Source organism: Pristis pectinata, chromosome 10 (assembly GCF_009764475.1).
Source record: "Pristis pectinata isolate sPriPec2 chromosome 10, sPriPec2.1.pri, whole genome shotgun sequence".
NCBI classification, from domain to species: Eukaryota; Metazoa; Chordata; class Chondrichthyes; order Rhinopristiformes; family Pristidae; genus Pristis; species Pristis pectinata.
Genome location: NC_067414.1, coordinates 55,194,477 through 55,218,460, shown reverse-complemented (window position 1 = coordinate 55,218,460; position 23,984 = coordinate 55,194,477). Strand labels below are relative to the sequence as shown.

The following is a 23,984-nucleotide window of genomic DNA, read 5'->3' as shown; positions in this document are numbered from 1 at the left end:
TGCAAAATTTGGAGATTGTTTCTGGGGTTTTGTTCATCACTTGCCAATATTAGTACAATTGCATTTACCCATTTTTCAACAAAAATTCTTGTACATGTTCTTCATTTTGTGTACTTACAAAAAATAGTTAATCAACCTTCAACCTCATTCGAAAACACTACTGCTCAGTGTTAATGAATATTAGATATTCCACTAAATTATGTTGTCTATCTCCTTGAACATGTGGATAGCAATTTTATAAAATGCTTCTAATCGAAACAGTAAGAAATAATGCAGTGTCTTTAATTATACGGTTTAATTATTTTTGTGCTTACCCTCTTGTGCTACTTCCCAAAGGTCAAACGCAACTCTGAAGGCCTGAGCAACCGTTAAGGTCACAGCTTGTGCCTGTGGTGGAGAAAAGCTAACAATCATTAAGAAACCATGCAGTGCCTCAGCAGATCAAACATAGTTTGGGTATTAATAACTATATTTTAAAACACCAATATTCTTACATGACCAACTGATCAAATTTTCTATAATCACTTTTTATAAGTCTTATAAAATAATGAACAAAAATAGACCAAAGTGAGAACAGTGTGTCACAACGTGTTTTTATGTCAGAAGGACTGCTATAAATTAGGCCCATGGAATATAATGGAGGCACGAAAGACTGCAGATGCTGGGATCTGGAGCGTAAAAATGTTTGCTAGAGGGACGTGGTGGGTCAGGCAGCCTCTATGGAGGCAAAGGGATGGCCGATGTTTCAGGTCGAGACCCTGCATCAGTCCAGGTGACAATGAATAAGATGCAGCAATGAATAGAGGAATGTGTCCTACAAATTTGTTCCATCTATTCACTGCTCTGTTCTAATTGTACTAGCTTCACATGAGGGTTCAATGTTCCCAAATAATTAAATTTCTGCTCACAAAATGGTTACTTACATTTTCAATCCATTGAAAAATGATTATGCTTACTCCTCTTTAAATCTTCCATTTTTCTAAGGAATCAAGCCAATCGCCCTTCACACCATAAAGCCTTAGACGCCAGTCCAATAGGATCCTTCCTGCTTTTCTCCAAAATCTTTCCTTTCAATGTCCTTAGGGTGCTTAAATGGTGCTTCTGTAAAATCCCACTTAAGTTAGGGCTTCTTTCCTCCTCTCCACCCTAAGAACATTTAGGTCCATTATTTTAGGAATTAGTTTTAGGATTAGAACTGAACTTGAGTTGAGATGAGTTGGGACGTTTGGAATTCTCTACCCTCGGGAGCTGTGGGTTTTCAGTAATTACATTCAGGAATGATAATTTTTGTTTGAAGTTTGGGGATCATGGAATATGGGAATAGTGCAAGAGGTTGGAGGTTAATCATGTTGAATGAGTGTTTACTTTTTTTTATCTAATTTAGTTGGTTCAATAGACCACTTACAACTAGAAAGTTCTTGATATTTTATTTATTAACTAGCAGGGATTTTGGCTTAGTCCTGCCTTTCTTCAGTGATTCTGCTGTGCAACCAGATACGAGAAGTTGAAATCAAACCTGACTAGAATTTCTGACAACTTGGCCTTCCTCTTGCTTTCTGGAGTTCATGGATTAGAATTTTGCCATTAATGTCTGGGAATAAGATTTATCTGAATCAATGAAGCAAAGAGAAGGAAAAACGGATTTCCAATTCTGTCAACAGCACACAAATCACCTGCTCTTTCCCTCACTCACACCAAAGTATGCAATGGAGCGAAAGTAAAGACGGAGGTTTTTTTTCCTAAAGTACAATGGGGATGAACTTCCTTGAAGCTTTATCTGATATATCATCGTAATATTGGCAGAATCATGGAACATGGAAATATTCCCAAACACTTAAATATCTGCATACAAAGATTCAATCTATTAAAATGTATCATGCTTTCTGCTCTTTATTTTTCTATTTTTTTCCAAAAATATCATCAGCTTGTAAGGCCCTTTACACCTTAGAACCCAGATACCACTCTAATATGATTATGTTTCTTTCTCTCAGAAATCTCTTTACTTTCTGCCCTCAAATGGTGTTTTTGTAAAACTCAACTGAAGTTACAGTGGTGGAGAGGAAAGAGGCCATTCTACCTATTGTATCCACGCCAGGCAAAAAAAACTTTTGCCTATTCTCAGATTCCAATTCCAGTAGGTTGCAGCAGCAAGAGCATTGTTTTTGGTGAAAAGAATTTCCTCAACTCCCCTCTGCCAATTATCTTAAAACAATGTCCCCTGGTTATTGCCCTCCCTGTTAAGGGAAATCAGTCCTGCCCATGCATCACAGAAAGTAGAACAGTACAGCACAGGAACAGGCCCTTCGCCCTGCAATGTCTGCGCCAACCATGATGCCAATCTATCTCATTCCATTTGCCTGCACCCCTCTATTTTCTGCCTGTTCATGTACCTATCTAAACACCTGTTAAATATTGCTATCATATCTGTTTCCACCACCTCTCCTGTTAGTGCATTCTAGGTACCTAGCACTCTGTGCAAAAACTTGCCTCACAAATCTCCTTTAAACTTTCCCCCTCTCACCCTAAACCTATACCCTTTAGTATTTAATATTTCCATGCTGGGAAAAAGACTATGACTATCCACTCTATGCACGCCTAGCAAAATAGTATGTACTTTTATTGAGTTGCCCCTCATCCTCAGATACTCCAGAGAAAACAATCCAATCTCTCCTTATAGTTAACTCTCTCCAATCAAGGGAATATCCTGGTCAACCTCTTCTGCACCCTCTCCATAACCTCCACATCCTTCATGTAGTATGGTGACCAGAACTGCACACAATACTCCAAATGTGGTCTAACGTTTTATACAGCTGCAATATAACCTCCTAACTTTTATAGTCGAAGGCAAGCATGCCTTGAGCCTTCTTTACCACCCTTATCTACCTGTGTTTCCACTTTGAAGGAGCTAAGCACTTACACCCCAAGATCCTCTGTACATCAATGCTTTTAAGAGTCCAGCCATTTACTGTATAAAATACTGAATAGGTATATAATAATTTTATATACCTTAATTGTATCTCACCTCATTTGCTGTATAAAAATTTGAATAGGTATATCATAATTTAAATGCCTCAACCGAATTCACCTCAGCCTTTGTTCTGAAAAAAGACAACCTCAGCCTGATCAGTCTCTCCTCAAAACTAATTCTCCAACTCTAATAACATTCTCCCTATATTTCCTCTGCATCTCTATATTGCTATCCCATGTATCCTATAGTCTGATAACTAGAATTATACACTGTACACTAGTTGTGGCATAACAAGTGTTTTATGGATTTCCAACATAACCTCCCTACTATTATATTCTACACATCAGTCATTAAAGGCAAGTACCCCATATTCCTTCTTTACCACCTATCTACCTGATCTGCTACCTTTGGGTTTCTATAAACAGGCATTCAAAGACCCTCTGTTCTCAACACTGTTCTATATCCTATTATTTAATCCCTTGTCTTGCTTGCCCTCCCCAAAAGCACTACCTCACATTTCACAAGACTGAATTCCATTTGACATGTTTTTATCCCCCGAACTAGTTAATCACGTCTTCCTGTAGCCTTCAACGTTTTCCTTGCTATCAACTATACTGGCAATTTTGATACGATCTTCAATGATCTTATTCATGCCTCCTATGTTTACATTCAATTCTTTGAGTTCTACCACAAAAAATGCTCTTGACACAGAACTCTGCAGAACCTCTCTGCATGCAGTTCCAGGCACTAGAACTCCCTTCAACCGTCACCTTTTCTTGTCTGCGACTGAGGCAATTTTGGATCCCAACCATCACTTTCCCTTGCCTCCCATGAATTTCACTCTTCCAATCAGCCTGACATGTGGCACTGTCAGATATCTCCCTCTTTTTAAGCATGCATCCCACATGAAGTCATCTTCCAATCATCTGCCATGAGACCTGTAACCAATGAGGATGGCAAAATGATGGTCAGAGCCTCTGATATATCCCCCTTGCATCTTTAATGAGTCCAGGATACAATTTATCCAGCCCTGGTAAAAGTTGCTGGTTTCTTTAGTCATTCCCTTTCTTATGGCTATCCTATCAACATCTGACATTCTTCAATGTCCATCATTTCCCCTCTTTTGAAAAGGTGCAAAGTATTCATGCAGAGTCACACCCAAGTACTATGTCTCCACTCTCGGGTTACTATTAGGTCTATAATAGCTTTTACTCTTTGCTTTATAGTCTTCTTTCCCTTTTCACAAATATTAAATCTCTTGAGATTTTCCTTGATTTAGCAGTTGGCATTTTTTCCATCGATCCTCTATCTTCCTAATTTCCTTTCTAATTTCACTCCTATCATTTCTATATTCTTCTAGGCTTTCTCCATCTTTTCTTGCATTATCCTACTGTATCCTATTCAACATTAAGGAAGGTGAAACCTCCCTCTTTTTCCCTTGATGGAAGCATGTTTGGTTTGACCTTCACCATCTCCTCCCTAAATGTCTCCCACTGGTTAATGCATATTTACCTTAATTAGCAGTTCACAGTTTCCTTTGAGCAAATCTTGGGACAATTCAAGATGAAGGGAACTGCTCACCTACAACCTCTCCCAAAAAAGTAATTCCTGGATTTACATGGACATGAACCAGGCTTAGCAGCAGAGTCCCTGTTCATGTGAATGGGATTCTCATCTGGACATCAGAAAGAAAAGGTAAGCACTTCTTTCACACTCCTTTTAACATTTTTTGACATTTCTAAGTGATTTAATGTTATTTGAATTAAGTTCATTTATTTTTAATGATTTTATTTTTAATTATTTAAAGTAATGTTAATAGTTTTTAAATGGCCTGACTATCAGAAATATTTAAAACTATTATGAAGCCTTAGCAGGTTTGACAAAGGTGAGGTTCTACCCTCAGTGTTGCCTTTCATCAAAGGCTGTCAGCGTACTTCAGGGGCAGGGTTCCTGCAGTACACCAGGCCAGGCCTGATCACTGAGGCCTTGCTTTGCCTTGCTGGATGCCTTCCAGGTACGGAATAATCAACTTGTTCAGCCCCTCTCATCGGCCTTGAGAAGGGAGAGCTCAATTCACTCCCATGTATCAGCTTAATAAACATGGCCTTAGGCAAATTAAGAGCTATTACTCCTTGCTTGCATTTGTTCATTGCATATTCCTTTATTCATCAATGTTGGCCAATAAAAGTTACTTCCAGTGTATGAGAGTCATGAGAAAATTTACTCCCATTCTTCTCAAAAATCCAGTTCTGATGATTTAATGGCCTACTGACTACCACACAAATTCATTAACTCCATGTGAGATTTCTTGGCATTGGCTTTTGCTCAGTTCTGTCCAATACATCTGAAATTCTTATGCCACATCTCCTGCAAACTGTTAGTGAGAAAGACTAAAGGCAGCTTATTCATTGAGTGCTTTTCACAAGCCATGGCTGTTTTTTGAAACCAGATTAGAACATGAGTTACACCGGTTAAGAATGTCTTTTTTGCTGTTTCCTCAACTGGATCGCATGCTATTTGAATTCTTGTATAATACCTTTTCAGTAGGAGAACATGTGTTATTTTGGCAGAAACTTTAAAACTCCAAACCAAAACAAACTAGCTTTCTAGTAGTAATCTGCAACTGAATTTGCCTCTGATTCATTCTCTCCACTCACATCCTCAATCCTATCCTCCCAAGTTTGGTGGTATATTGGCCTTTATCATTTCACTGTTTGTCAAACTCTCACACAGTGCTATTTATAATATCCATTAAACTGAGGACACATTTATCAATGGGAAAAGGAGGGACAAAGGTTTAAACACAATTTTAAGAAGGATTTTTATCAAATGTTAATTTATGAACTATGCACAAATCTTGCTGCAAGTGACCATTTAATGTAATGAAACCAATCAGTATCATTCAATTTCTTGCTCAAATTACTCTGCACATGACAGCTTTACACTGCAGCTGATTTGGTCACCGAAATGTCACTTCACTTGATAAAGAATCACTTCATTAATATGAAGCAAGATTTAATTCAAACATCAACCATTAATTGCTAGGAAGGAAATAATAAGCCTGCTTCTGATATGCTTAAATAACATGTCAATAAAAGGTTTTGAAACTTACAATTTTTTTCTTCGGACACAGAAATGCATGACATTCCAATGTCTCATTTAGCTGGCTCTGAGCAATATATGCAAATACCTTGTCCTGAGTCTTGTCTGCAGTGCAGTATGATATTCTGTTGGAAGAACATTAAGCACATATATTACTGAAATTGATTTAAGTATTGATTAAGGTTAATTACACTGTGCAGACTTAACTTTCTGTAGTGATGAAAGCTGCAAGAGATTTTTTAAGAAATGAAAGCATAGCATATTCTAATTTAAAAGACACTAATATGCAATATTATTTTCATTTCCACGGTTTAGGTCAGTCATAAGCATTTCAAAGATATTTATTGAGATAAAACTGGGCAGAAAATATGTGATAACAACTAAAGACTGGAGTCACATATCGTCAGCTAACCGATATACCTTGAATGGATGCAGGTAAAATAGTGGTTAAGTTACTGGACCAACAACCCAAGAGCTGAACTATTGATACAAGTTCATTTATTGATACGAGTTCAAATTTCATCATGGTAGCTGGGGATTTAAAATCTAAATAATTCAACAAATCTGGACTCGTAGTCAGTATCCATAATGATACTAAATCCAATCCACTTGACTGGTTAATGAGGGAAGTTGGAGAGAAAGAACATGAACAAAGGGGCATAAAGGTTATGAAGTGAAGGAAATTAGAAAGAGAGAACATAAACAAAGGAATGTAAAAGCTGTGAAATCTAGAGCTGCAAGTACCCTGCAGGTCAAGCCATGAAAATCGAGAGAGAAAAACTGAGCTCATTTTAGAGATGCAGAGGAAATCGGAGAAACCAAACACAGACTGAATGTGTACTTTGTGAAGCACCTGTGTTCAGTCCAGATTGGAGACCCTGAGCTCCATCCACTTTGATTTTCCATCTCACTCTGACATTTGTCTGTGCCTCCTCCACTGTTATGACAAGACTCAATACAAGTCTGAGGAACAGCACCTCATATTGTGTCTCGGAACAGTACAATCTTCTGGACTCAATAATAAATTCTACAACTTCAGGTAACTCACTTTCTCTATTTGTATCAGAACCGACCAGTTACGTGTAGATCATCTATTACAAACATTGGTTCAATTTTCCCTCTTCAATGGCATAGCCTGGCCTGCTGAATATTTCTATTTGCCACCTTTATTTTCCTTTGTTTGTATTCTCTCCCTCTAATTTCCTTTATTAACCTATCAACCAAGTGACCTTTTGCCATGGCAACCTTGCCATCACCCCATCAGGGATATTCCTTTTGTCTTGTCCATCTCTTCCCCACCCTTTCTATGACTTCAGACCAACTTGTTGACTCTCTTTCCTGGTTATGAAGAGTCTTATGATGTGCCAGTAAGTTAATTGGCCAGTGTAAATTACTCCTTAGTTTAGGTTAATTTCAAAAAGATTCCTTGATACGTAATCAGTGGCAGTATCCTTGGAAGAGCCTGCATACTCAGTTTATCCCAAATCTGCTGTGGCACAACCATTACATTTTAAAGAGACCACTTTAAGACTTATAAGATGTGCAAAGTATGTGAAATATCCAAGAGTGATTTAGGAAAAACGTGTGTGAAAGGCACAAGCATCTGATCCAGATCATAAGAGGATGCAATTGTTGCATTGTCGTTTAGGTGATCTGGTAGTATACGGCCACAGGAGTTAATTGCCATGAGAAGAAAGATAACCTGGCTACTGAACAGAACATCTGAACACATGGGAAATAAAAAGGCATCCCAAATTTAAAACAACTAGGCATTAACTAGGTTTCTTATACAAGTTTTTTTGTTTATATAGAAGCAGCATTTGCATTCTAAGAGCGGAACTTTTCAATTTTATAAATCATCCTCTAATAATAACTGCAAACAAATTAGAAATCCATCAACAAGAACAAGGTATTTCTGAATTGGTTGAGCATATACTGCATGACAATCCATCATTTTGAATAAAATAACTGAACTGGAAATTCTAATATATGTAAAATTACAGAGAGCTTGGGGTTGCTACTAACAGCCCCTGCCCTGCACACCTGATAGTCTACTGCCCAGCATAGCTGGTGCTCCCTGTGCATACACATCATACATAGGGAAGACCAGGATCACATTTCAAGGTGTGTCCAAAGTACCTATCAGTGTTTAGCAGTCAGGTGTTAGAAAGAAAACCATCATACTGTACACAAAGACACTGTCCAAGATGAGGAAATATCTGGGTCCCTATCTTTTGCTTTATAACCAGGTTGAAACTTCGTCTTGTAATTAACAACTTCACTGTTGATTTATTAATTTTAGCATTGCTGACTGCTTGAATGTGAAGGATTAAATTGGTAAAATTGAATTTCTCATCTTGACACAATTTGAAACTTTGTAGAAGATACATCCCATCTCTGACAATCTTGATGCAGCAATTTACATCCACTATCAGTAGGCCAGGGCTGAACATGTTATTTTTCATTTATGAGGAGCTCACTTAATTCTGTAACAGTCTCTTATCACTGGCTGCCATTATAAAAATGCAAAATTCTTCATTAGCATGTATGTCTTGAAAGTCTCGTGTTTGCTTCCAGTTCCTGTCAACTGCTGAAATTGCTCTACAAGTCATGCCAAAACAATCTACATTTTTCTGTGAGGAAATACTCCCAGCTCATGATTTGCATTTTCAGCATTGGTACTGGCTGAGCGTTGGTTACTTCGCTTCTCCCAGGTCCTTCTGGCACCTTCTCTGGTTTTGAATTTTAAGCCTACCTGCAGGCGACAGCTCCAGGAAGAACTGCTGGCCGGTTGCAGCATGCAGGTCTGCTAGTTCCTGACTTCCTTCCTTACCTGCACATTGCGGAAGTCAGGTACGAACTCGAGTTCAGGTGTTGCCAGCACCTGAATTCCCACTCTGCTTCTAGGCTCACCACTGAGTTCAAGGCTGGAGCACAACCATCCTGAGCCCCAACTACAGGGTCACTGACCTTGATTGAAGAGTTAAGTTTCAGGGTCAGTGGTTTGTTTTTGTTTTCTTCTTTATTTTACTTAATGGTTTTAACTGATTTCTGGCACTAAAAGCTGTTTTCAAGTACATTTTTTTTAAAATATAATTTTTATTTTTAGAGTCTGTTTGAACTGGTTTTAATTGTGATCATCGGACACTTCCAAAATCAGTCCAAACACGTTGATCAGCAGTGAGCTGGGAAAAGACCTTCAGTGCAGGGCTGAGGATCCACCACCTGAGGCCTAGCTACCACTCATGGCCCATGGTGCCTCATGCAGCAACCACTGCAGCAAGGTTTTAGGCTAAATTAGACCTATGGAACCACAAAAAAGTGTTGCAGGTGGCAGGCCAGATAGTGTACATTAATAATCTCCATACATTTGCCCTTTGTGGCATTTGACTAGAGATTTTTGTTACATTATAAACTCATACGAGGAACATATTAAGTAAATTTAGCCTATGTAAACATGTCAAACTCATCTGGCTCTCTTAACTAATTATAACTGCTACTCTTAGCAGCCAAGTTAGAATTTTAGTCACCTTAAAAATTATTTCTACTATTAGGTAAGTTAATTTGAAATTTTACATTTTGCTTCCACTTCTTGCAGTCATAAAGCACTTTCCCTTTAGAAGGTGCAGATTGCATTCACGTAGCACTGATGTGTGCAGCACAAGAACAGTGCAAAGGGTACTAGCTGCATGCCACAATCAATTAAGATTGCACACAGCACCAAGGAGCAACAAATGTGGGAAAGTGATGTGTGGCACAGTGACACAATTAATAGAGCTGCTGCCTCACAGCTCCAGTGATCCGGATTCAATCCCGACCTTCAGTGTTGAGTCTGCGTATTCTCCCTGCAACTTCATCTGGATACTCCCGTTTCCTCCCATATCACAAACATGTGCGGGTTTGTATGTAACTGGCCACTGTAAATTGCCCCTAGTTTGCAGGTGAGTGGTAAGTTCTGGGGGGAATTGATGGGAATGTGGGGAAAAGAAGTTATGAGGAACATTGGTGGGGGAGTGGGATTGGTCTGTGAGCCGGCATGGACTCAATCGGCCAAAATGACCTCCTATGTCATAAGGAAATATGAAATATGTAAATTTTGGTTCACAATAACAGACAAGAATTTTTACATAAATCAATTGTATAGAAAATACGTATTTTTGTAGGCAACTTTTAAGCTTGCATTGTCATAGAACAAAATTCTGAATTTTGATCCACAACTCCCAGTCTAAACAAATGCTCTAATTATCCAGTACCCATTGAAAACTATCAATATATTTTAATATACAAATAAAAGTCATCTTAAAAAAAAATCTTCCTTTCTACCGATCACTGGCATCCTGCTGTAGATACTTTGAATATAATCACAAAAGCAAGGAAAAGTATGTTAAGGTTTTGTTTTTAAACGCAGTTCACATCTGTAGCCTTTGCATTTATTCTCATATGGTCTAAGGAACTATTCTTCATAAATGGTAATATTGAGTTTTTCCTCAAAATTAATTCATTTACCTTCTTTCAAATAACTATCTTGAAAATATTCATATTTTATTTTTGGAACTTCTTCCTATTCAAGCAGTGGCAGATTATAAGTCAAGATACTGGTTAAAATTAAATCTTGTAAATTTTGGAACAAGTTAAAAAATGGGCCAAAGTCTGTGGAGGGAAGATGGAACTCCACATTTCAGACATAACCTTTCATCAGAATGAACTATGTAAAACAGAACAGAGTGAGGAGGATTTGGGGCTGGAGGGATGTGGGAAACAAGTGCAGAAGAGCACAAAGAAAAGTAGTAAAACTATAATTAGATAAAGGAAAGGAGATGGTTCACTGATAGAATTAACGACAATGCAGGATCAACTGAAGCCCAGAAATTGTGCACATAGTAAAATGAAATTGGTTTACTGAGATGGGGCAAGAACATTAAAATGTGGCAAAGAGAAAAGTGTAAAGTAAAAGCAAAAGAGAACAGGGGGTCCAGACCATCACTTCTGGATGTGGAATCCCCATTTCAAAAATGGGTGCCCTCTTTCATCCTGTCTGTGAGCAATGACAGGGAAATCATCTCATTAATTAATAACAATCAGTTCATTAAAATATAGTTATACAATATAAAACTACAGAATATCTTTAGAAATACAGGTAATAAGCTAAATAGAAAAACAACAAATAAATTATAAAATCAAAAGATGCAGAGTGGCCTGCTGGATTAAGTACTATACCTGTAGATGGAGACATTTTCTATAAGTTCATTGGTTATTGTGTCTTCCAACATTATCCCTCGAGGTGAAACAGTCAGGGTAACTTTGAGGAATTTCTTTCCACTTGCCTTGGCCTAAAATAATAATTAAAATGGACAAATACTTCATTATTACACAAGTAGGGTACTAAAAGGACAACTAGATATTCTGGTTAATATGCTTCATGATATGCTTAAAACTTTAAAAAATTTATACAGCACGGTTACAGGCCCTTCTGGCCCAACAAGTCTATATCACCCAATTACACCCACGTTAACCTACTAACCTGTATGTCTTTGTACATTTTTTAACCCCAGTTAAAATTTTACATGTGTAATCTATATTTTTGCACAAAAGCAAATAATACACTCATTAAATTCTTTATATGTGGTTAAGTATTGCAACAAAAATCAGATGCCATTTGGTTTAAATAATTGGCACTTAACAACTAAAACTGCTGGTGTTAAATGGAGCCTGACTTTTTATTAACCAACTTCACAGAGTTGTTAATTATTGCTTTATATATTGATAGTAACAATGACCCACAGTAAGAAAGGTTATACATATCATTTCCAAATAGAAAATTACACTACTCTTTATTCTGAAAATCATGGCTTTTTAAGCCATTGCATTGACTGCCAAATAGTACATTAACTGCATTGAAGTGTGCATTTTGAGGAGACAATTAATGGGGCATTAACCTGCTAAGGGTGACTGTCAGAATCAGGTGCAGTTGCTCTCTGGTGCTTTACCACATGCCAATATTTGTGTCTGAGCCAGAAGTGAGCAGTGACTGGTCATTTGATCGCAAAATAGAATACTAATCATTACATTATGCCCACACACATATTTTCCATCAGTTCTAACCATGTAGCAGTAAGCAATGGAAAGCCTGCCTTGTTTTTTTTAACCCCTTTATTGGTTCTGCCCTGTGATAACAACAACTACTCCCCTATTATGAAGTATCAATCGATAAGAGGGCTTTCTGGTCAATTTGGGATTTGTGGTATTCTAGCACTGGCCACTACTGCACATCCACATGAGGTGTGTTACTAGTTCAGCCATACCTCAAATTTTAAAACTTTCATCCTTATGTGAATGGCCTTGCCCATCCATATAACCAGTTCCAGCCTACAAACCTCCAACTTTATAACTTGTCCAAGATCTCTGTACTCCTTAAATTCCATCTCATTTTCATCTCAGATTTTAAATTCCTCACGGTTGGCATCTGTACCTTTAGGTGCTTGAGCCCTAAACTTCAGAATTCCCTCCCTAACCTTTCTTTAAAACCTATTTTTGTGTTCAAGCTATTAATCTCCTCCTACAAAGAGCCTTGGAGTGTTTTATATCATTAAAGGTGATATACATTTATTGTTGTGCTTGGGAATGGGATGTTTCCTACATATCAGAAATCACACAACTGTAATGATGCATTGTGTAATGCAGAATAAAGTACTTGCTCCCTGCTGAGATTTTTCTCTATTTCCTTTCCTGGACTTCCTTAGGACTAGCTGAGGAACATTGATAAATAAGAGATAGTTTTGTAAATTAGAACTGAGCTGCAGGAACTGGATTTAAATTGCTCAAAATCAGTTTATATAGGACCCAAGTAGCCAACAAACAAGCATAAATGTCAACCCCTCTCATGGGTGGGTTAGAACCCACACAATAGTGAAGACAGACTAGTGGCTAATACATGGTGCAATCTACAGAATTCCAACCCAGAAGTATAAACAAGAGGTAATTACATATTTTTATACATACAATGGGTTACAATGCCACTACTTACCTTGTTTAAAGTCTAGTTAACCAAGATAAGCATCATCAAATTTTAACGACACACAAAAGTGTCTAATTCATGTTTATGACTGACAATTAGGCTTTGCAATTATAAAAAAATGAATGGTATATAAATGGAAAAATAAACTTACAGATGTGAGTGATCAGGCTACATACTGAGAACATTAATAGTAAAAAGTCTGGAAATTACTATGCTACATTATCACATGGAAGCTTAAAATGTACATATCAAATTATTCTCAACATTATTCTGTTGAATTGGATCCAGTGGCAGCTTGCACTCTCTATAAAATTGCCTACTAAAAAAGAAATCATCCAAATCAATATTTGTCTTAATTTTCTTACAAGGTATGCTACAAGAAATAAACTGGTAGTAGAATAAATTCACAAATTGCATACAAGACTTTAAACATTATAACTATTTATACAGCACAGTAACAGGCCCTTCCAGCCCAACGAGCTCACACCACCCAGTTACACCCATGTTAACCTACTAATCCGTACATCTGAGCTTTCTTGAAGTTTGAAATGGATTTACAATCAAAAAGTATTTTGCAAAGATAGTAATAGGTAATTGTCTATTAAATTCCTTATTCTGAATTCAGATTAAGCCACATTCTACTTTTATGAAATTAATTTGCATAGAGTCATACAACACAAACAGGCTTTTCAGTCCATCATATTTATGTTTATTATCAAGTACCCACCTATACTGACCCCATTTACCAGAAGCTGGTCAGTAGATATAAGTGCTCACCTAGATATTTCTTAAACGTTGTGAGAGTTTCTGCCTCCATCATCCAATCAGGCAGTATGTTCCAGATTCTAACCGCCCCGTGGGTAGAAAAATTCTTCCTCAGGTCCCCTCTAAATCTCTTATCCCTCAACCTAAACCTATGCCCTCTAGCTTTAGACACCTCTGTTATGGGGAAAAGTTTCTTATTATCTACCATGTCTATGCCCATCATAATTACATCTGCCTTTATCAGGTCCTTCTTCAGCCTTGTCAACTTCAGAGAAAACAATCTTAGCCTATTCAATCTCTCCTCATAACTGAAATACTTCATCCCAAACAACATGCTGGTGAATCTCTTTTGTACCCTCTCCAATGCAATCACATCCTTCCTAAAGTGCAGTGACCAGAATTGCACTCAGTATTCCAGCTGTGGTCCAATCAGTGTTTTATATACTCATTCCATTAACTCCTTGTTCTAATATTCAATGCTCCTGCTAATGAAGGCAAGTATCCCATACAACTTCTTCACCACCTAATCCACCAGCACTGCCACTTTCAGGGATACCTGGACTTGCACTTCAATGTCCCTCTGTTCCTCAATACTCTTTTGTGCCCTACCATTCATAGTGTATGTTGTATCCTTATCAGTCCTCCCAAAGTACATCACCTCACACTTATCAGGATTAAATTCCATCAGCCATTGCTCTGCCTATCTTACCATCTGATCACAATATTAGCCTGTAGCCCAAGACTATCCTCCATGCTGTCTGCAAACTTACTAATCATTAACTCCAACATTCATATCCAAATTGTTAATGATTATAACAAACAGTAAGGGTCCCAGCACTGATCCGTCTGGTACACCACTGGTCACAAAAACAACCCTGCACTATCCCCCAAGCCAATTTTGGATCTAATTTGCTAACTTGCCTTGGATCTTATTGGCTCTAACCTTTTGGACCTATTTCCCATCACAGACCTGGTCAAAGGCCTTTTTGAAGTTTATGTAAACCACAGCACTACTTTGCTGTCATCAGTACATTCTGTTATCTCTTGAAAAATTCAAATTAGCCAGACAGGACCTCCCCCTAACAAAACCATGCCAATTATCTTTGATTAATCACCAGCTTTCCAAGTGCAGATTAATCCTTTCCCCAGAATTTTTTTCCAACTATTTGCCTACACTAAGATTAGGCTCAATTACTTGGCTTATCCCTGTGGATACTTCTTAAATAAAGCTACCACATTTGCTGTTCTCCAGTCATCTGGTACCTCACTTGTGGCCAGAACAGATTTAAAAACCTCTGTCAAGGCCACAGCAATCTCTTCCCTTGCTTCCCATAACAGTCTGGGATACATCTCATCAGGCCTTAGGGCTTTATCTACCTTTAAGGCCACTAATACATCTAATACATACTTAATAATGATAACATGTTCTAGAATTTCACCATCCACCTCTGTGTCTTTCTCCTCAAGTGAATAAAGACCAACATTCATTTAAGACCCCACCAGCAACTTCTGGATCCACACAGATTGCTCCTTGGTTGCTATGGGCTGTACTCTTTCCATGGTTGCCCCAAATATACTGATAAAATGCTTTGGAATTTTCCCAAATCTTGTCTGTCACTGATATTTTGTGCTCCTCTTTGCCCTCCTAATTACTTTTTTTTAAAAAAGAGAAAGTACCCTCCACACTTTCTATACTCCTGAAGTTTTCAGTTCTCTATACCTGCCATGTGCTTTTTTTTAAATCCAGTCCTCAATAACCCTCAACATCCAGGATTTCTTGGACTTGCTGTCCTTACCTTTCACACTCATAGGAACACATTGTACCTGAACTCTCATTATTTCATTTTTAAATAAATTCCCACTTGTTGGATGTAGACCTACCTGCAAGTAGCTCCTTCTAGTCTACTTTTCCAGGTCCTGTCTTATAATATTGAAAACTGCCTTCCCTCAACTCAGGACCTTAATTTCTATACCATTCTTAACCCTTTCCTAACCACCTTGACTCTTACAGTTATTGTTATCATCTCCAAAATGTTCTCCCAATGACACTCCAATATTTGCCCAGCTATGTTCCCCAAGATTAGATTCACTACTGCCCCTTCTCTAGTAGAACGATCTATGTCCTGGATGCACTTTAAAAAAAATTCCATCCCTTCTAATAATTCTAATAATTAAATAAGCATAACATATAACTGAATAGTATTTTGTTCACATTATCATGAAATGACTCAGTGTTGCTAACAAATAGCAACCAACAAACATGAGGACTTGTGAATTTAACCATAAAACACTAAGCATGTTTGAATCAGTGCACAGCATCTTAAAAGGTACTCATTCCAGTTCAGCTCTAGGAAGTAGTCTCTTAATCATAGTTTGTACCTAAATACAAGCAATTTCAGATGGGTGAAGCCACAAGCAACGCACCACAATCTTCTATTCAGACAAGCTTTCATTCAATGTTGGAAGTGCAGCAGCTGTGCTTTAGCTAAGCATCCACCAGCGTTATCCCAGGTCTGTCAGCAACATCAGTCAATACTATTCTGTGATATTTTAAGGAAAGATTTTCTTACAAGTTATACTACATTTAAATATAATAACTTAATTCACAAATTAATCTTAACAATGAAGGTGAAGAACATATTCCTTCAAGTAGGTTATCTTTCTAAGCAGCTATAAGACCATTTATCATTAGTAATTAGGACAGTTGCTCTAGTGTTTTATCTGTCACTTATCCATTTCTGAAAATAGACTATTTTCTGAAAGCATTACACTCTCAAAGGTAAACTCTAAAGACAACATACTATCTGTTCACATTATCCTTTCAGATTAAAAAAATCAATTCCCACTCAAGTCAGAAACCTTTCTGTCTACCTTCAATAACCATTGTATATCACGGCGTCAGTTTATCTGGGAACCCCTCAAGTTCACATACCCATACCTGCCTTGAATACAAGTAAATATTGAAGAGAGGCCTTATCTGGGATGGTAATGCAAAGAATCCTGCATCCAAATGTGCCACTACCAGGTATTTAAAATAGCTCATTGAAATTGCAGTCAGAGTTAGTGGGAGACCAGTGCCCATGAATTCAGTACCTCAGTGTTATACAGTGACAGGCATGTGTCTGCCACAACTATACACCAATGTTATACTGTGACAGATCTGTATTCACCAGAACAACAGAGTGCTATACAGTGACAGACCTGTATTCACCAGAACAGTACTTCAGTGTCATACAATGCCACAGACATACCCACTTTATAGTGACGGACCCACACCCATCAGTACAGTACCATTGGACCTAGAGTTGGATACGGACCTGGATCTGAACGTGAGCTCAGTAGATAGGACTGAACCACATAAATCTTAAGTTCTTTCAGTGACTCTAGAGGTAATTCAATGCAGCTCTATGCAACTATATACATCCTACTACCAACCATTGAACAAAATATTTTAAACAACATTAGTAAAGTAAAACTGTTACCACAGTAATTATCCGCCTAATGGCTGCAGCCGCCATCCCTTCCCCTTTAGGCTGGTCCACTGCCGTCACACCAAGGTATTTAAGGTGAAAGGCCATCCCTTCTTGTAAGGTTTCTTTTGTGTCAGTCCAGTTTTCTGACAACTCTGAAAAAGAGGGAAAGGAAAGAAAGTTATAGGCAAGTTTCTAAGAAAATTGTCAGAGAAAATTATAAGGGATTTCATCTCACTGAAGTTAACTGGATAGAATCAGTCTATATAAAGGTACTACAAGCACATGAACCTTAACATGCTCCCAGAACAACTTCTTGGTTTGCAATAAGCCAGCCCAAAGAGGAGCCGTTCCAGATTTGCCTACCGCCACAATAGGTCTACAGCAGATGCAATCTCACTGGCTCTCCGCTCGGCTTTGGACCACCTAGATAACAGCAAAACATACGTCAGGCTGGTGTTTATTGATTAGAGCTCAGCGTTCAACACCATCATTCCTTCAGTACTAATCAACAATCTTCAAAATCTGGGCCTCTGTACCTCCCTCTGCAACTGGATCCTCGAGTTCCTTATCAGAAGACCACAATCAGTGCGGATTGGTAATGAAATCTCCTCCTCGCTGACCAGCAACACAGGCATACCTCAAGGATGCGTGCTTAGCCCACTGCTCTACACTCATGACTGTGTGGCTAGGCACAGCTCAAACACCATCTATAAATTCCCTGATGACACAACTGTTGTTGGCAGAATCTCAGATGGCAACGAGGTGGTGTACAGGAGTGAGATAGATCAGCTGGTTGAGTGGTGTCACAACAACAACCAAGAAATTGATTGTGGACTTCAGGAAGGGGAAGTCAGAAGAACACATACAAGTCCTCATTGAGGGGTCAGCAGTGGAAAGGGTGAGCAGCTTCAAGTTCCTGGGAGTCAACATCTCAGAGGATCTACCTTGGGCCCAACACATTGATGCCATCATGAAGGCAGCACACCAGCAGCTCTACTTCATTAGGAATTTCAGGAGATTTGGTATGTCACCAAAGACTCTTGCAAAGTTCTACAGATGTACAGTGGAGAGCATTCTGACTGGTTGCTTCACTGCCTCATATGGGGGCTCCAATGCGCAGGACTGAAAGAGGCTGTGGAGGGTATAGACTCAGCCAGCTCCATCACAGGCACAACCCTCCTTGCCATTGAGGACATCTTCAAGAGGCGGTGCCTCAAGAAGGCGGCATCCATCACTAAGGATCCTCACCATCCGGGACACGCCCTCTTCACATTACAGGAGCCAGAAGACCCACACTCAATGTTTTAGGAACAGCTTCTTCCCCCGGCATCAGATTTCTGAATGGTTCATAAACTGATGAGCACTACTTCATTATTCCTCTTTTGTACTATTTATTTATTTTTGTAACTTATAGTAATTTTTATGTCTTGCACTGTACTGCTGCCACAAAACAACAAATTTCACAACATATGTCAGCGATAATAAATCTGATTCTGATAATGTTTTGATATCAATGATCATATGTCAGTTAGATTTAGTACATTAACCAAAAAGAACAAAGTTAGACTAAGCATGAATGTTCCCTGCTGGGGAGAGGTCAATTAAGCTAGGCTAAGAAGTAAGCAGCTACTCAAAGATAACTCCACCTCATAATAATGACAGGCAATCAAAGCAAAGAGAGTGAAGGTTGAGAGCAAATCTACAGTACTCTAGATGTCAAGATGGAAACAGGAGAATGAGGCGAATGTTGGATAAACAGTGATTAAAACTACAGAAAACCCAGAGCAGTATACAAAGTGGAAGAGAGATTATTTGATGAACTAAGTTTAATCTAATTCATGGATTATGGGCATTTTCAGCAAATTTAGACATATTGTCCATCTCTAGCAATGATACAGAAAATGGTGAGAATAAAATAATGCAAATACTAGCAATCTGAAATAAATAAATACAAAAAAATGCTGGAAATGCTCAGCAGTTCAGGCAGCATCTGTAGAAAGAGAAACATAGTTAATATTTCAAGACAACAGCCCTTTGTCAGAATTGGGTTGATGAAAACTCTTCGATCTGATCCCTTATATTTATTTCTTTTTCCATAGATGCTGCCTGACCTGCTGGGTGTTTCCAACATTTTCTGGTGGTGTTGGGCTTTGGTGAACTGCCATAGTCCTTGTTGTGAAAGTGCTGCTACAATGCGGTTGGGTAGATTATTCCAGAACTTTGATTCAAAAAAAAGCAACAGCAATACATGTCTAAAGTCATGGTTTATGGTCTGACACGTGGGATGGGTGGTTGCAGGGGAAAACCACCTTCTTGCCTCTTGATCAACTCATCACCCACCTGAAGATGAAGAAGGCATTTCCATTTAATATCTCATGTGAAGGAGAGCGCACGCCAATAGTCATAGAATGCTATAGAACAGAAATGAGACCACACCAGTCATCAAGCACCCATTAACACTTTATTCTCACCCCATTCCCATCAACCCCTCCAGATTCAACCACACACCTACACACAACTTACAATGGCCAATTAAGCTATCAACCCACATCTCTGGAAGCACCCGACGGAAATCCACGCCACCACGGGGACAATCTGCAAACTACATACAGACAGCACCAGAAGTCAGGATTTAACCTGGATGGCTGGAAATGTGAGGCAGTGGCTCAACTAGCCACATCAATGTACCAGCCCACCCTGCCACTATGCCACAGTACTACACTAAATCAGGAGCCTTAGATGCATGCAAAAGTGAGTGGGATTTCAATGTCATGTAATTCAGAGGAAACTAGCTCACCACTACGACATTTAAATTCCTCTGAAACAATGATGAGGATGAATGACTTCACTCTGTTGCTTTGAAGCAACCAAGGTAGTTCTAAACAATCTCTTGTATTGTTTCAGTGTCAAGAAGCTTTTGAAATTCTTTGTCTCATGCTTCCTTGCTCTTCCACAGTTCTGTGTATCTCTTTACGAAATGTGTTCCAGCTGATTTCAGTCTTGAAAGATCTCTGAACTGCGGGCTGCATTAGATTTTCTGCACAAGGATTTTCTTCTATGTGGCACCTTATTTTGATACCTTACCCATGTTTCCACACAAAAGTGTACATTAAGGGGATAACTATTGCTTCATAATTGTTTATGAAATAGACCAAATTACATTATGGGGAAAAAGAAACCTTGCTGAAAGAGATGGTCTTCAACATCTAGCAATGGACAAATTACATGCAGTAAGTGCAGTCAGAAGAGTTAGTTACAGCTACACAATTCCAACTGCCAACATGGGATAATTCCAAACTCTTCATTTGCCACTGCTGCAGGAAATACAGATCACACTGACTAGCAAAACTGGCAAAGATGATCTCTTATTTTCCTGTAGTGTAATATCACTAAAACCTATTCACATTCCAAAAACTAAATCTGATCAAGTGTTCATTTCTTTATTGTTAGGTTTCTTTAAGTTATCAGGGGTGTCATGATTTTAAAAAAGTAATTGTAATTAAGAACATTAAACATGCATTATTATTTTAATCTCACTGTTAAACAATGGAAGTTGCTTTCCTCTAATGCTCCAATAAAAGGCACTTTGCCTTTCAGAATAGATCAAAAGACTTTTAATTTTCCATACACCGATGCAAAAACACATCACCTTTCTGAATGGTCTAATAAAGAAATTGCAAGCATCACATACAGGAGCTCGGTGAGGATCAGGTAAAGGAGTTCCAGAGATATTTTCGACAGGATTCCATGGCAGGGCAGGTTTGGCCCATAGCAAGTATTTTTAATTTTGGTTTTGAAAACTCAATTTTAATCTTGTTAAGGAATGTAGGATGCAGAGGACTGAAACACTGTGGCTGCTGTAGTGGTTGGGGAAGAGGAGGAAATGAGGGTGGTGGACAATATAGTGGCTGCAAATGTGAGGGGCATCTGCAAAGACAACATGGTGGATTTGAGGAAGGACAGAAGCAGTGGCAAGTGCAGGAGAGTGGACAGCAACAATGCGGCAGCTGGGACCACGAGCGAATGTGCCAAGCTGCATTTGACCCACAGGATGTATAGCACAATATTTTACTTAAACTATATTTTCCAACTAGGAGAGGTCCTAGTTACTCTCAGTTGGCTGGCCCCATAGTCCTTATGCCCAACATCAGACTCCCTAAACACTCTATTCTGAGCCGTGTTGGGACAAGATTTTAGGTGGACGAGGGAAAGATTCAAAGATGTGCTCAAAGCCTCCTTGAAGAAGTGCAATTTCGCCACTATCCATGACTGCTCAAAGTAGAGAAGGAGCATTCGGTATGGCACTGTGAACCTCAAGGCCCCACATTGGGAGAACAGAGAAGCCCTATGTGTGTAACAAAAGGAGTGCACCACCTCAAATATCCATCAGCCATCCTGTCACCCACCTCCTGCCCCAAGTGTGGAAGAGCCTGCTGTTCCCACACTGGCCTCATTAACACCTCAGAACCTACAAACCTAGAGTGGAAGCAAGTCACCTTTGATCCTGACTGACTACCAAAGAAGAAGAAATTAAAAAGGGACGCACCTGAATTGGGTTCTGAGCATTGGGTTGTGTCATTTTCAAGAGGCCTCCTTTAAACGATATTGTGGCTGAGTAGCTCAGGTCTTCCTAGAATGCCCAATGATAGGTACACCTTAGTACAATGTGACCTAATTTCCCAAGCAGTGCTCCAAAGGAGCATTACACAGGGGACTGATGTTCAATGTGTGTCTGATGCGGAAATCTAGCCATCAAGCAAATACAGCTCCTGACTAGAGTTTCCAGAATGATGCAATTTGACACCAAGATGGCCACAATTGCATGCCACTGCAGAAATAAGCAAAACTGGCATTCTTGTAGCATTGAAAAATGTAACTGAATGCAACTGAAGGCTTAGCAGGTAAGACAGATGAACCCAGAACGTGGATTGGCTCTGGGGACTGGGATGTTACGGCCATAACAGAAACATGGCTGAGAGAAGGGCAGGACTGGCAGCTCAATGTTCCAGGATACAGATGCTACAGGCATGACAGAGGTACAGGTAAGCGAGGAGGGGTGTTGCCTTTTTGATAAAGGAGGATGTGACAGCAGTGCTGAGAGATGACATTCTTGGGGCATTGTCCAGTGAGGTCACGGGGTAGGACTTAGAAACAAGAAGGGGAGAAATATTGAGCAATACATCAGAAGGACTCCTTGTCGGTCTTCAAATAATGTCTTTGGGATTTCTTTTTAATTCCCATCTCAGCAAGCACACTGTAGGTGCCTTGATTTAAGATCCCATCTGAATGCTGTCAGTTCTGAGAATGTAGCATTCTGTTAATACATGCTGCACTGGGATTTGAATCCACAATGTTCTGCCTCAGGAGATGAATGGGATTAGCTGGCACTTGGCTCTATTTAACAGATTATTGCAAGGGGAATAAATGTTGGCCTTTTGTCTGTGGATCTCTAAGAGGATAGAATGCAAATTAAATGGACAGATAAAATACAATGTTGAAGAGAAAGTGGTGCAGTGCCAGCAATAGTGTAACTGCTGCTAGCTACCCTGCCTTATTCTTGTTTAATTTTAAATGTTTCAGTCATTCCCCCTGCAATCTTCCTTCTAAAAAAGGAAATCCAAACTTCTGGAAACCTTTCTTCAGATTTGCATTTCTTCATAGAAGAATGCCTCTCAGCAAATTGGATCTGTCGCTTCTTAAGAGTGGTTATTGGCAGTACAATTTACCAGAAGGGTGTGTTAATATTCCTTTTAAATTTTAGGTAAAACTGTCACACAGCTTTCTAGGTGTTCTGTGTAATTGACCTAGTACAGTGGGGATTCACATAATGGGCCTCTGACTTTTGCAGAAATGACTTCTAGTTCTGGGTTGCACAGATGCATGAATCTGAGGCAAGAAGAGCATTAAAACCTGGATCCTTCTGACATCATTTAGTATATTTCCCAATATTCCATCCTACATTGCACTTCACTGCCTGTGACAAATGAGCAACTTGGTTGCTAACAGAACGCAACACAACCGGATTTCTAGAGTACTCACTGAATATTTTTACATTGCTACTTTCACTTAAATATATCAGGAACTAATGTTGTACCAGCATTTTCTGCCAACAATGATAATGACATGCATTGTAAATTATTCCAGTTTCTCATCTGCTCATTAGACCTGAATTTCCCATTTACTTCTATCATGACACACAACTCATTTATTTATGACCTAAATGGCAGAGTGTTAGATGGATGGTCAGTGAGCCTTAACACAAGCTCCATCATTTGATAGGAAATTGCAATATGTGGTCCACAGTGCACATGGTGAAAATAACATGAATTACATAGCTACATCAGACAGGACAAATGTTTCCATCTGGATGCATGGATGGATGTTTTTGAAAACATCTGATACTGATCAAATGTCACAAACAAAATTGGAGATAAGAATTCACAATATTCTCAGAAATAATTTATATTTTGCTGACTAAAAGGGATTATTTCACCTGAACTGGAGAAAAGATATCATAGGAAATTTCTACTGAAATTTGGATTCTAGGAACAGTTTTTGGTTCCAAAATATAAATTTCAAGTGTTTGAATTCAAAATCCAAAAACCCACCTTTCAATATTGCACTTGGCTCTTTTACATAACTACAAGGAATAACCCTTTGT

The 23,984-nt window shown here is 38.8% G+C and overlaps 1 protein-coding gene across 4 annotated transcripts in view; it reads right to left on the bottom strand.

Annotated features, from left to right (window-relative positions):
* The window catches only part of LOC127575408 (low density lipoprotein receptor adapter protein 1-like), an 84,785-nt gene that overhangs the window by 26,318 nt on the left and 34,483 nt on the right, over positions 1–23,984 (bottom strand). For all 4 annotated transcript variants that reach the window (XM_052025256.1, XM_052025258.1, XM_052025257.1 and 1 more), the window contains exons 2-5: positions 17,333–17,475; positions 11,288–11,400; positions 6,081–6,195; positions 315–387 (exon numbers count right to left, since the gene is read on the bottom strand). In XM_052025256.1, the coding sequence (XP_051881216.1) occupies positions 315–387; positions 6,081–6,195; positions 11,288–11,400; positions 17,333–17,475 (444 nt within the window). The remainder of the gene's footprint in view (positions 1–314; positions 388–6,080; positions 6,196–11,287; positions 11,401–17,332; positions 17,476–23,984) is intronic.